At 56.9% G+C, this 13,388-nt stretch overlaps 2 protein-coding genes across 2 annotated transcripts in view; one reads left to right on the top strand and one right to left on the bottom strand.

The window, feature by feature from the left end:
* IFT140 (intraflagellar transport 140) overlaps positions 1–13,388 on the bottom strand; it is a 103,938-nt gene that overhangs the window by 30,906 nt on the left and 59,644 nt on the right. The window lies entirely within an intron of this gene.
* Positions 1–13,388, top strand: part of TMEM204 (transmembrane protein 204) — a 23,827-nt gene that overhangs the window by 5,805 nt on the left and 4,634 nt on the right. The window contains exon 2 of the mRNA XM_023189287.1: positions 2,790–2,945. Coding sequence (XP_023045055.1) covers positions 2,790–2,945 — 156 coding nt within the window. The remainder of the gene's footprint in view (positions 1–2,789; positions 2,946–13,388) is intronic.

Below are 13,388 nucleotides of genomic sequence, written 5' to 3'. Positions count from 1 at the left end.
CCCACACCTCAGGCCTCACCAAGCTGCACAGTGCCACGCCGCCCCACGCCTCGGGCCTCACCAAGCTGCACAGTGCCACGCCGCCCCATGCCTTGGGCCTCACCAAGCCACACTGTGCCAATGTCGCCCCATGCCTTGGGCCCCAGCAAGCCACACAGTGCCAATGCCACCACACGCCTCAGTAAGCCACATGGTGCCAATGCCACCCCACGCCTCAGGCCTCAGCAAGCCACACGGTGCCAGGTTGAAGTCAAGCACATCCTTGCCGTCCTCTGGCATTTCCAGTGCTCTGAGCTCTGCCCCTTCCTCCAAGCACTCTGGCCCCCGGCTGCCTGTGCCTGTGCTGAGCCACGTCCTCACCTGCTGCCAGGCTTTCCCACTCTCCCTACGGGGGACCCTTGGCCACCAGGCTGGCTCTCAGCCTCCGCGTCTGTTTCTTCTTTTGAAAGAACCTTGCGGGAGCGCTATGGTTTCTAACTCTGCAGTTACTTTAAAGATGAAAGAACGTGAGCTCTCAGTTACGTGGCAGTGACGCTCACTGGGGCGTCTGTTTTGCTGTGAGAAAAATGAGTGAGGAGAAGCCGCTGCCGCTTCCCACTGCCCTGTCAGTGGTGCCCGCCTGTCTGCGGGCTGGCAGTGCGTTCGGCTCTCCCCCTTGCTGGCGGAAGCCTCATGGTGCCATGTACCAGCTGCTCAGACTCCTTAGCAGCCTGGGGGCCCCCGTGCCCCAGGGTCCTTCATGCCTCCACTCCCTGTGCAGTGCCCTCACGCCCTGGAGGCCTCAGGGCTGGGGGTGCCACCCAGGCTGTAGCGGGCACGCTGGAAAAGCCTGGCACCCAGGAAGGAGAGCTCCCTCCGCCCCGAGTGACGGGGGCGCCGCGGAGGGAAGCAGCCTGCAATACAGTGGGTAGGATGGGGGCCCTCCGTGGCGAGGAGCAGTGCGCCTCCAGGGACACCAGGATGCTGAAAGCCTAGACAGACCATCCCAGACACCAGCTCAGCCGGGAGCCAGGGTCGGATGTGAGTGCTGGGGCAGCGCCCAGCCCAAGGGCCAGGTGGGAAGCAGATGCCTCGGCTCTGGAGTTTTGAGGTGATTCTGTGACTCCAGACTGCATTTTAATAAAGGTTGAACCATGTGGAACTGCTAGCACTGGTTACGGTGGTTCCAATGGGTACTTCTAACGACGTAGACACTCGCGGAGTAAAGCAGCCTGCACCTCCCTCCACCCCGAGCCTTGATGCCAGCATGCCTGCCCCGTGCATGCGTGAACCTCGACAGCCTCCCCTGCCGGGCTGGCTTCCCACAGGCACTCTGAGGAGGCAGCTTGAGGATCTCCCCATCCCCCCCTCGGCCTCTGCCCAGGACACACAGCAGTCACCCTAGAGGCCGGCACCTTCAGGACTCGGGAGATTCTGCTGCTCCCTCAATTCTGGCGTCTGTGATGGATGTGGGCACGGGGACCCGCTCCTGAGCGATTCTGGCATCTGTGATGGATGTGGGCACGGGGACCCGCTCCTGAGCGATTCTGGTGTCTGTGATGGATGTGGGCACGGGGACCTGCTCCTGATTGGCGAGGATGTTTCCCTCTTAGACTCCTGCATCAGTTACCTGAAGAGTGCCCTGAAATTTCAAGGCAAGCCGTTTAAAAAGGTGCAACTGTTTGCAACAACTTAGCTTTGGGATTCGAATTTCAAGCTGGGGACTCCGTGGGGCTGTTGTTTCACGTGCAGCCCGACTCTGGGCTGAGTGTCCATCAGCACACACAGTTTGCTCTGCAGCACGCGGCGGCTCTGGGAACACACTGCTTCACTATCACCTCGTTTGGGCCTCTGTGTAAGGTTTTATTTGTGGGAGAACATTTCTCTGCTACAGAAATGTGACAAGCCCTGGTCCCCGTGGGGAACAAATGCACCTCCCTCTAAGGTTCACCCACAGAAGGCTCCGTCTTCCCCTGACCACGCGTCCATATGCCCTGCCTGCCTGGCTCCTGCAACCAGGGTATAGGTCGGGGACAGAGAAGGCTAGGCGCAGACCTACTGTGAGTGGTGAAGTAGGTCCTGACTTTAGCCGCTGAGTGAAGGATTTGTGGCAGGAGGTATATGGCGTGGGGGTGCCCGGGCCCCAGGGGGTGAGAGGGTCAGGTGGGGGGCACTGGTTCAGACCCACGTCCGACCCCTGCTCAGCTCCTTGCTGGTTATGAGGGGCCCAGATGAGCTGCTTCTCCTCGGGCCCAAGTCTCCCAGCTGCTGGGAGGAGGAAGCACAACCATGGGCTGCTTGGGGGTGGGGAAGGTGACCACGCAGGACAACAGCCCCGAGGAGCCGGACCCCACGGAGGCTCTGGTCAGGCAGCACCCTTGTCTTGGATGCTGTGAGTTTAGTGAGGGGCCTGTGAGGCAGACAGGGAAGCCGGTGTCGCTGGTGGGACTTCCCCTTCCCACCTCCACCCCTATGCTAGCTCCTTCAAGGGTCAAGTCAAGCAGAGAGGAACAGCTGTCTCAGGAAGACAGAAACAGCAGCGTAGCGCCCGTCCCTGCAGGGATACGACCACTGCAGCCAGGCCCGGCGGCTGGGATGCACCCTTCCCATCAGGAAGACATGGGACCCAGGGCTTGCAGGCAGGTGAGGGGGAGGGCGTGATGCTTCCAGAAGCCTCTGCCCAGAGGAGGCACGGCCTGTGCTGACTGTCCTTTCCAAGTTAAATAGGGACCATGAAAGTGGTGTGACGGCCGGCGTGGCCTCTGGAGCCCACCTGCGCTCACCACTGTCTCTCTGTTCTTGGCCTCCAGTGCAGTTCGACATGATGCGTGCCTGCAACCTGGTGGCCACGGCCGCGCTCACCGCAGGCCAGCTCACCTTCATCCTGGGGCTGGTGGGCCTGCCCCTGCTGTCACCCGACGCCCCGTGCTGGGAGGAGGCCATGGCCGCCACGTTCCAACTGGCAAGTGAGTACCCGGGCGAGCGGGGCCACCACGTCCTTGCCCCCTGTGGCCTTCTGGTGTCACAGGAGGGTTCTGGGGCCTTGGGTGGCCTGGGGGGAAGCTGCAGGCCGTACCTCTCAATGTGTGGCCACAGACCACTGAGAAGCCCCACGGGGCATCCTCCCTCTCCATGGGCTGCTGTGGGCAAGATGATGAATGCCAGAAACACACCCAGGCCAAGGAGCAGGGAGGCCGCCACCATCTGGCGCGGCCTGGCGTGTCTGTCATGCCCTTTTCCACTTTAAAGGCCGAGGCGCTTTGCTTTCCTGAGTCTGTGGGGTCTGACTGCTGACTGGCCCTTGTGCAGCCCACATGGGGTGGCCTGGGTCCTGCCCCTTCCTCAATGCTGAGGCAGGTGGCGGGGAGCAGCCCCTGGGCAGAGGCAGAAGGGCCCACGCCTGGCCCCGCCCTGTGCCCCTTTCCAGCTAAGAGGCCTAGAGCAGGTCAGGCCTAGGGAGGCCAAGGCCTGTGCTCTGTTATAAACGCAGTTTCCTAGGACCTGCGTGGGGTCAGCGCAGGCCCTTTCCGTGAGCGGGACAAGACAGAGTGAGGAGAACACGCTAGCACATTCCACATGGCCTGAGCCGACGGTGAGGGGCCTGCACGAGCGCACGCCATGTGCCTGGCTCGGACACAGATGCAGACGGCACGACCATCACGAGGACCCTGGCTTCCCTAAGCCGCCATGCGAGTGGGGGAGGAGGCCCGGCCTTGCAGGCAAGGGGGCCATCGTTGCTCAGAGGCTCCTCTCAATGCTCTAGACCCAACGCCCTGGGACAGAGCTTGAGAAGACCTGGCGTCATAGAGGGTGACAGTGATGAGGTCGTCGTAAATGACCTATGGAATGGTCCTGCGGCGTTCTAGACAAGTGGTGGAGCCACAGCAGTGTCCAGCCATGACCCCCAGCGACCCGAGGGGCTCTGCTGGTCTTCGGTGGCTGACTGAGAGGTGTGAGGACCACGGGCACCTGCGGCAGGCTCAGGTCTCCTGCTGCTCACTGGGACAGGTCAGCCTGGTGACCGCAGAGACAGGGACACAAAGAAAGCGAGCACGTCAGCCCATGGCTGAGCGTGGCCAGCACGGAGCTGCCCGCACCCTCCTCCTCCTCCTCCTCCTCCTCAGGGCCAGTGCAGCATTCTGCAGGTTGCCCTGCAGCTCCCACAGAGGAAGTGGCAGGAAGTCCAGAGTGAATCATTCTAGGAATAATGATCCTGGGCCCTTATCTTTCTTGAGAAATACAATTTCCAGAATGAGGCTGACAGACTGCGGGGGCAGGTATTCCTGCGCTGGGAAGTGCCCTGGGTGAGTCAGGCCGGGCTCTCGGGGCGCTATTAATAGCATGGTGTGATAGCATGGTGTGGCCCTGGGCAAGTCACTTCCCCTGGCGGACAGGGGCGGGACGGGAGGGTGCCTCCAGGCTTCAGTGGAAGAGCACAGGGCGTGGAGCCCGGAACTGGAGCTTCGTCTTGTCTCCATCACCATCCATGTGGGGTCGGGCGGATTACTGAGCTAACATGAGCCTCTGCGTACCCAATTTCGAAAAGGGTAATTCTGCCCCCACCCAGCTGACTGTAAGAACGAACGACACAGGCACGTGGGACGGAGGACTGACTCTGCCTCCTCCCCTCCTGCATGACTGCAGGGAAAACACGAGACTCTCAACGAGGTGCCCAGGCTAGGAAGGCTCCCATGGGGCCCTCTGCTGACCCGAGGGCCATAAAACAGAGAAGTGGTTTTCCTGTCTCACTGAAACGGCCAGTCTCTACCACGTGCAGAGATTGGCAACCCCGTGGCTTAAAGAAGGAAATGGAAGATTTTGAAAATGTAATTGGAAATGCTGGGTCCGAATAAAGATATTTTAGTGGCATACAGAAAGCAAAAGCAATAGTTTTTGATTCTGAAAATAACTTCTTCAAGTAGGATAACCCAACGGATCACTACATTTTTTTTTTTTTGAGATGGAGTCTTGCTCTGTCGCCCAGGCTGGAGTGCAGTGGCGCAATCTCTGCTCACTGCAACCTCTGCCTCCTGGGTTCAAGCGATTCTCCTGCCTCAGCCTCCCGTGTAGCTGGGATTACAGATATGCGCCACCATGCCCCGCTAATTTTTGTGTTTTTAGTAGAGACAGGGTTTCACCATGTTGGTCTGGCTGGTCTTGAACTCCTGACCTGAGGTGATCCACCTGCCTCAGCCTCCCAAAGTGCTAGAATTACAGACGTGTGCCACTGCGCCCAGCCAGATCACTGCATTTTTTTCTTTTTTTTCTTTTTTTGAGATGGAGTCTCACTCTGTGGCCTAGGCTGGAGTGCAGTGGCATGATCTCAGCTCATTGCAAGCTCTGCCTCCCGGGTTCACACCATTCTCCTGCCTCAGCCTCCTGAGTAGCTGGGACTACAGGCGCCCGCCACCATGCCTGGCTAATTTTTTTTTTTTTTTTTTGTTTTGTTTTTTGAGACTGGAGTCTCGCTCTGCCGCCCGGGCTGGAGTGCAGTGGCCGGATCTCAGCTCACTGCAAGCTCCGCCTCCCGGGTTTATGCCATTCTCCTGCCTCAGCCTCCCGAGTAACTGGGACTACAGGCGCCCGCCACCTCGCCCGGCTAGTTTTTTTGTATTTTTTTAGTAGAGACGGGGTTTCACCGTTTTAGCCAGGATGGTCTCGAGCTCCTGACCTCGTGATCCGCCCGTCTCGGCCTCCCAAAGTGCTGGGATTACAGGCTTGAGCCACCGCGCCCGGCCCTGGCTAATTTTTTGTATTTTTAGTAGAGACGGGGTTTCACCATGTTAGCCAGGATGGTCTCGATCTCCTGACCTCGTGATCCGTCCGCCTCAGCCTCCCAAAGTGCTGGGATTACAGGCATGAGCCACCGCGCCCGGCCCAGATCACTGCATTTCTTAATAAATCTCCTTGAAACTCTTGTTTAGAATTATTAGGACTACTGTGGATTTGGCATGTTGAAAATGACAGCTTACTTCCTATAAAATCTTATTTCAGGACGAGATAGTGTTTCCAAATTTATTTTAAAAATTCACACATGGGGGCAAGCAGCCTGATGGACTACACTGAGCTGCCTTGCAGCACCCCCGGGAGAAGGGTTGGAGGCTTTTGGAGGCCTGTCCTGGTCAGGGGGGGTGGTGGCGGGGGAGGGACTGCGCTCCAGCACAACTTCTGACAAGGTTGGACCAGGCTCTGTTCAACAACCGCCAGAACAGCGGGCACCAGGGCGAGGGCCAGCAGCACCGAGAGGGCCCTTGGTGTTCTGGCAGCTTCTCTTGCCCCCACAGGCCGCCTCTCCCCCTCAGTGTCCAACCATCACCCCTAACGGGTCTGTTTTGCCCAAAAAGGAAATGCATTTTGGCCCTGTTTAGACTTGTTTCATTGACAAACAGGACAGAGAGTAGCTATGTGCCTTTCTTCTATCATGCTGCTAATTTTAGAGTCGGGTTTTTTTCCTGTGCTCGCGTCTGTTTTAAACAGTCAGGGAGAGACTGAAGGGCGCCAGGATGTCCTGTCACAGGACAAGGAAACGCCTGCTATTACCTGTTATGCAAGTGAACCTCGATTTCAGGGCTTGGCAGAGGTGGGGCGGGCAGTGAGGAGAGAAGATGCTCATGAAAGGAGGAAAAGTACATGGAATAATGGGGAGGCTGGAACACCCTCGAAAGCCAGAGTGCAACACACTGAAAGGAGGGCTGCTCGTCAGCTCGAGAGAGAGGTGACAGGGCCTGTGCTTTTGCTCTCACTCCATAAATGTTTCTGGGCCCAGCGCCATGCTCAGCATGACGCCTGGGTCTGCAAAGGGACCACTCTCCTCGCCCCTCAAGGCTCCCTCTTCCCTGCTCTGACACCCAGAGAGAGCAGCTGAGGGAACCCACTGTCCTGGCTTGGTGGCCACCACCCTTGGCCTTCTATTCACAGCTTGTGTTCTGCTCACTCCACAGACCCCTTGATTCTCCCCTCTCCTCCTCATGGCCTCTTCTCTCTGCACTGCACCTCTGTTCTTTCACGGTCTGTGGTCTTGTTGATTTGCGCAGATAGGCACGGGCAGAGAGGGAAAGGAGTATTGAAGGGGGTCAGGGCAAGTGGCCAATGCAAGGTAAAAGGTCATTACGGCCTCTGATGGCTGCGGCCACGGCGTGACCCTGGCACCTGATGCCTGAGCAGCACAAGGCTGAGGGTGACTTCTGCAGGCAGCCTAGACCGGGAGGCTCCCTGGCACAATCAGGTACCTGAGGATGCCCCGAGCCCTCAGGTGTTTCCTGGCTGGAACGCTGGCTGGTTCTGTGGGAGCCCAGAGCAGGTGGCCTGGGTTCTGCTCCTGGCTCTGCCCCTGGTTAGCCGTGAGTCCCTGGATGAGCCCCCCTTCCCCTGGTGTGATCTCTGCAGTGGAGAGTGACCACTCCAGCCCACAGATGTGCTGTTGTCAGCAATGCTCGCAGCTGTTATTCCAGCGCCCTGCTGGGTAACATGCACGCTGAGAAGCTTCAGGCCCAAAGCGCAGCCCACATGCCCCCTGGTGCAGCACCTGTGATCCCCACCTAGGCCTGTCCCCCTCCGGGGGGGCAAACTGTCCTCTTGGCAAGAACGCCGACAGGATCCACTCATGGAGCAGGGCCCTCCCGCCCACAGCTCCGGCTTTCACACGGGGCCTGGGCCTCAGGGTCTGCTGTCCTGTCCTGTCCTGTCCTGCCCTGAGCCTGAAGAGAACACTTTGCAGCGGTTCGAACTAGCGGCCCTGCAGAGCTCTGTACTTGGGTTGAGTTGTATCTTCAAAGGGCAACTCCTCAGCCATCGCTGGAGCCCCAGAGCAGCTGCTGTCTTACCAGGGCCAGCATGAGGAGGTCGTGGCCACACACTGGGGTCAAGCCAGTGAAGTCCCCACCGTCCCCCAGTCGGTGCTCACATGACACTCCCTGCATCTGTGTGGGAACCTGTGGCATCTCTGCTATAAGTATGCTGGGCTTAGCTGGGTTTCTCCGTGTTTTGTTGCCAGTGAGATGGGTGTGATACCGAAGGCTTCTCGCCTGCTTCTTCCTCGAAACAATCCCTCTTCCCCCCGACTCCGCATTACCTTGTAGTTTGTATAAATGACTTCCAATCCTTTTCGGAAAATGGTGGCATATAACCCCAAATTCCCCGAATATGACATCGGGGCACCAGAAGGACACTAGAAAGGGCACCCTGGACGGCACTGGTCCGTCCCGATGCCCCGTGGCATGCTGAGAAGCTGCCGTGTAGAAGTCAGCTGTAGTGTTTTATTCTGAACTGCCTTCACAGTGGCATTCAGGTTTTCCTGGAGATATTGACTTTATCAGTCCTTAAATGGTCAGCAGGGTTGATAGTCACTCACTGACCTAGAATCTTGCTCGCTGCTGAGAAAGTCTGCTGTTTTCCTGGACTTGGGAATCTTCTCGTGGAAATACACACTTTCTTGTTATTTACAATAACCTGGTTCTTTGTTTGGTCTCGATTATTTGTTTATTTGAGATAGGGTCTCACTCCGATGCCCAGCCTGGAGTTCAGTGGTGCAATCTGGGTTCAATATAAGCTCCGCCTCCCAGGTTCAAGTGATTCTCCTGCCTCAGCCTCCCGATTAGCTGGGACTACAGGCATGAACCACCATGCCCAGTTAATTTTGTATTTTTGTTAGAGACGGGGTTTCACCATGTTGGCCAGGCTGTTCTCGAACTCCTGACCTCAGGTGATCCACCCACCTCGGCCTCCCACAGTGCTGGGATTACAGGCATGAGTCACTGCGTCCGGCAAATCATCTATTTATTTCTTAAAGCATAGACGGGGTCTTGCCATGTTGCCCAGGCTGGTCTCACACGCCTGGGCTCAAGTGATCCTCCTGCTTCAGGCTCTCAAAGTGCTAGGATGAAGGCGTCGGCCACTGCAGTCAGCCTGGTCCGGACAGCTCACTTGCCTGTCTTTGGTGCCCACTCCCCAGGCATCAGTTTGTGTCCCCTTCGTCTCTTCTTTCCCTTCCAGCTTCGGCTCTTGAGAGCTTTGGAGCCTCTCGTTTTTCCCTCCCAGGGCCTCTCCCTCTAGAGAGGGTCGTTTGGGTCACCGTCATCTTGTTGCTCACAGGTGGGAAACACCAGCCCCCACCAAGGCCTCGAGGTGGCCAGGCAGCCGTCTGCTCCGCACAGATTCTCTTTAGAGCCAACTGCACCCAGTTTGCTAGCTCTGCAGCTGTCCGAAGAGCATCAGGGGTCAGCCCCGGGGTCTTTCCACTCTGCCACCTGCGTGCCTGTGTGACAGCCATTCCAAAAGGAAGGCCTGTGACAGAAGCTGAAGCCCCAAGAAGCCGCAGGAAGGAAGGGAGAGGGGAAAGGCTGGCTGGGCCGCGGAGCTGTAATTCACACCGTCCGGGCGGCTCACAGGAAGAGGCTGTTTGCTTTGGCAACACAACGTCATGAAATGGAATTGATTCCACGGGCAGAATTTCGTGTTTGCTAAAACTCTTCCCTTACATTTGTTTCTAGACAAACTGATGAACACCATTGAAAAGTTTTGGGGGAAAATTCTTCAGGAAACAGGACAATGAGGAGAGAGGGAATCTTAATATAAAGACGGTGTAAGAGAGGAAAACTCAGAGGTTTAGGGCCAGCCCCAGCCCTGTCTCCTTCCACCCCTTCCTATCTCCCCCACGCAGGGAAGTGGAAAGGACAGAAGTAAAAGGCTAACTGGACTTCGGAACAGCATCCACGGCACAGTGTGATTATGCAGCTGACTCAGTCACCTTCTTACCAGCCTCTGGAGGCCAAGGTTAGAGCAGCGCAGTGAGGTGTGTGGCTATGGGTGCCTCTGCACTTCTGTGTATTTGTTAGCTTTTTACTGCTGACACGTGGAACACGCAGAAGGTTCCCTCATGCCAAGCATCTGTTCGTGACATAAACCTTTCTCCGTCAGGGTAGGATCTGGACCACCGTCCTCCGCAGGAGCCACCGGCGCTCTCCAGCAGTGGTGCCCCTGCCTGCTCTGGTGCTAGCAAGAGGGCAATGTCCCCTTTTCACAGCATGCCTAGGGCTGCTCAGGTTCATGAGGTTTGGGGCCTGGTGGTGCCTCCTGGTCTCACTGGTGTCCGAGAGCACTGTTCTAACCTTACAAACCCTCTCTATCTAGATGTGCTCTAAACAGAACGAAAGACAAACAAAAGCCGACGCTGGTCTTCATATAGAAGTCAAGTAAATGCAAAATTTTAGCCTTTTTTTCACACAAGGTGCAGACCTAGAATTTTCCCTTCTGCTTCTGTGGTGATAAAAATGCCAAGTAAGCTCCAGCCCTGGAGCTGTGCCACTAGCGAGCAAAGCGCAGCTCCCAGAACGCGGCTCCCAGAAGGAAGCTCCCAGAACGCGGCTCCCAGAATGAAGCTCCCAGAACGCGGCTCCCAGAATGAACCTCCCAGAACGCGGCTCCCAGAACACAGCTCCCAGAATGAAGCTCCCAGAACGCGGCTCCCAGAAGGAAGCTCCCAGACGCGGCTCCCAGAACACAGCTCCCAGAATGAGGCTCCCAGAACGCGGCTCCCAGAACATGGCTCCCACCAGCGAGCGAAGTGCGACTCCCAGAACATGGCTCCCAGAACGCAGCTCCCAGAACTCGACTCCCAGAATACGGCTCCAGACGCAACTTGGGTGCTTTTCTTTATTTTTTTATTTTTATTTTTTTTTTAGACGGAGTTTCGCTCTTATTGCCCAGGCTGGAGTGCAGTGGCACAGTCTCGGCTCACCGCAAGCTCCACCTCCTGGGTTCAAGCGATTCTCCTGCCTCAGCCTCTTGAGTAGCTGGGATTACAGGCGCCTGCCACCACGCCTGGCTAGTTTTTGTACCTTTAGTAGAGATGGGGTTTCACTATGTTGGCCAGGCTGGTCTGGAACTCCTGACCTCAGGTGATCCACTGCCTCGGCCTCCCTAAGTGGTAGGATTACAGGTGTGAGGCATGGTGCCTGGCCACTTGTTGCTAGAGTTTCAAGAAACAGCTTTCTAGACTCACTTTCTGGGGTGGGCCTGCCCTGCTCCCTCCTGCTTTGTGATGGTCCCTGCCTGTTAGGCTTGTTGTTTACACCTGATCTGCCACCTTGATGACTTTTCCACTCATACTTTTAGGATGTGGGGGCCATGTCCAGGTCGTGTGTGGACATGTGAACTCATACTTCTTTAATCAGTTTATCTATATTCTGAGTCTTTTCTTCTTTTTCTTCTTCCCTTTTTTGTCTCCCAGGCTGAGTACAGTGGTGCAATCACAGCTCACTGCGGACTCGACCTCCTAGGCTCAGCCTCCTGAATAGCTGAGGCTATAGGTGTGCACCACCATGCCTGGCTAATTATTTGTATCTTTTTGTAGAGGCAGGGTCTCACTATGTTGCCCAGGCTGGTCTCAAACTCCTGGGCTCAAGCAATCTGTCCACCTTGGCCTCCCAAAGTGCTGGGATTACAGGCTTCAGCCACCGCCCCCAGCCCCTTGGTCTTATATATTTAGAAACAGTGTTCTTGGAAGCAGACAGATGTTCTGAGGCCTGAGTGTGTGTTTATGGTGAGCAACACAGCCAGTCATGGGCAGGGAGGTCATACATGGATTAGAATGCTCGACCCACTCTAATGCTCTCAACGACGCATTTTCAAAAGCTATGACACTGATCTTAACAAAATAAGTAAAACTCCATTGTTACAAAAAGCACTTAAAGTAAATAACAATAAAACAACAGTTCAGGAAGCAGCCTGGGAGGCTGGCCATTGCCAGGCAGGCAGAGGGGCTTTGCAGGTGGGCCTCGAGGGACCCGACACCTAAGGGCTGGGACGGCGCCACAGCTAGAGCCCCCAGCAGGCTGCCTCAGGGGCAGAATGCCGCACTCGGTGCTGCCCACCCGCTCTGTGATGTGCTCCACGGTTTAGTCTTACAGCTGGAGCCCCAGCGGGCTGCCTCAGGGCAGGAGGCAGCACTCAGTGCAGCCCACCCGCTCTGTGATGTGCTCCATGGTTTAGTCTTTCCACTTTTTTTTTTTTTTTTTTGAGGCGGAGTCTCGCTCTGTCGCCCCGGCTGGAGTACTGTGGCCGGATCTCAGCTCACTGCAAGCTCCGCCTCCCGGGTTTACGCCATTCTCCTGCCTCAGCCTCCCAAGTAGCTGGGACTACAGACGCCCGCCACCTCGCCCGGCTAGTTTTTTGTATTTTTTAGTAGAGACGGGGTTTCACTGTGTTAGCCAGGATGGTCTCGACCTCCTGACCTCGTGATCCGCCCGTCTCGGCCTCCCAAAGTGCTGGGATTACAGGCTTGAGCCGCCGCGCCCGGCCTCTTTCCACTTTTAACTGAGAGTCTGGAGAGCCTTCCCCGCAAGCTTGACCCTCCAGGTAGGGCAAGGCCCTGCCAAATGCCACCCTCTGGGGACAACGAGATTAATGACTTCCCCATCTCTCTAAAAGGAATGCCAGTCCCCCAAGGACAAGTCAAGAGCGCCCTAGCCGTCTCTGTGGCTGACACTAACCCTAGTCCCCGGCAATGCCAGTGACGGCTGAACAGGCCCGCTAAGTACGGGGCAACGTAGCCGATGCCAGTGGGTCCTTGGGAATCATGAGCATTCGAAGGCACCAGTGTAGCGGCATCCACGTGATCTGGCCAAAGGGTCCCGTCCCTCTGAGGGGTGTTGGTCACTGAAATGCCGAGGCTGCTGTCCCTCCTCGCCTTTCCCACAGGTCCACACTGCATTCTATTCTGTTTCATGTCTACTTTGATTTCCTCAAATGATTCACGCAACAAGTAATTGTGGAGCGACTCCTGGGAAGCTGTGGTCAATGATGGGGCAAGTTCTGGCCCCAGGGAGCCTGCCCTATGGCGGGGGACAGCGGCCAGAGCCACCCATGAGTAAGGACACAATGACCACAGCTGGCGGGGGGGCAGGTGCAACTCTAAGCCGAGGCCCGAAGGATCAGAAGCAGGAGGGGCCCCTCCTCCCTGAGGCCAGTCAAGCCGGGGACAGTGGCACAACGAGAAGCCCAGAGTAGGTGGACCTGGTGACTCAGAGGGGTGGAAAGGGCCAGTGTGACCACAGGTGGCAGAGGGGCAGCCGCAGGTATCAGGGGAGATCCTAAGGCAATGGGAACCACAAGGGTGCTGAGTGCTAGGGAGACAGGATGTGAGTTTGATAAAGATCAGGGTGCAGACCGGGCGCGGTGGCTCAAGCCTGTAATCCCAGCACTTTGGGAGGCCGAGATGGGCGGATCACAAGGTCAGAAGATCGAGACCATCCTGGCTAACCCGGTGAAACCCCGTCTCTACTAAAAAATACAAAAATCTAGCCAGGCGAGGTGGCGGGCGCCTGTAGTCCCAGCTACTCGGGAGGCTGAGGCAGGAGAATGGCATAAACCCGGGAGGCGGAGCTTGCAGTGAGCTGAGATCCGGCCACTGC

This window comes from Piliocolobus tephrosceles, chromosome 17 (assembly GCF_002776525.5).
Source record: "Piliocolobus tephrosceles isolate RC106 chromosome 17, ASM277652v3, whole genome shotgun sequence".
NCBI classification, from domain to species: Eukaryota; Metazoa; Chordata; class Mammalia; order Primates; family Cercopithecidae; genus Piliocolobus; species Piliocolobus tephrosceles.
Note: the sequence above shows the minus strand (reverse complement) of the source record. Positions and strands in the feature narration are given on the sequence as shown.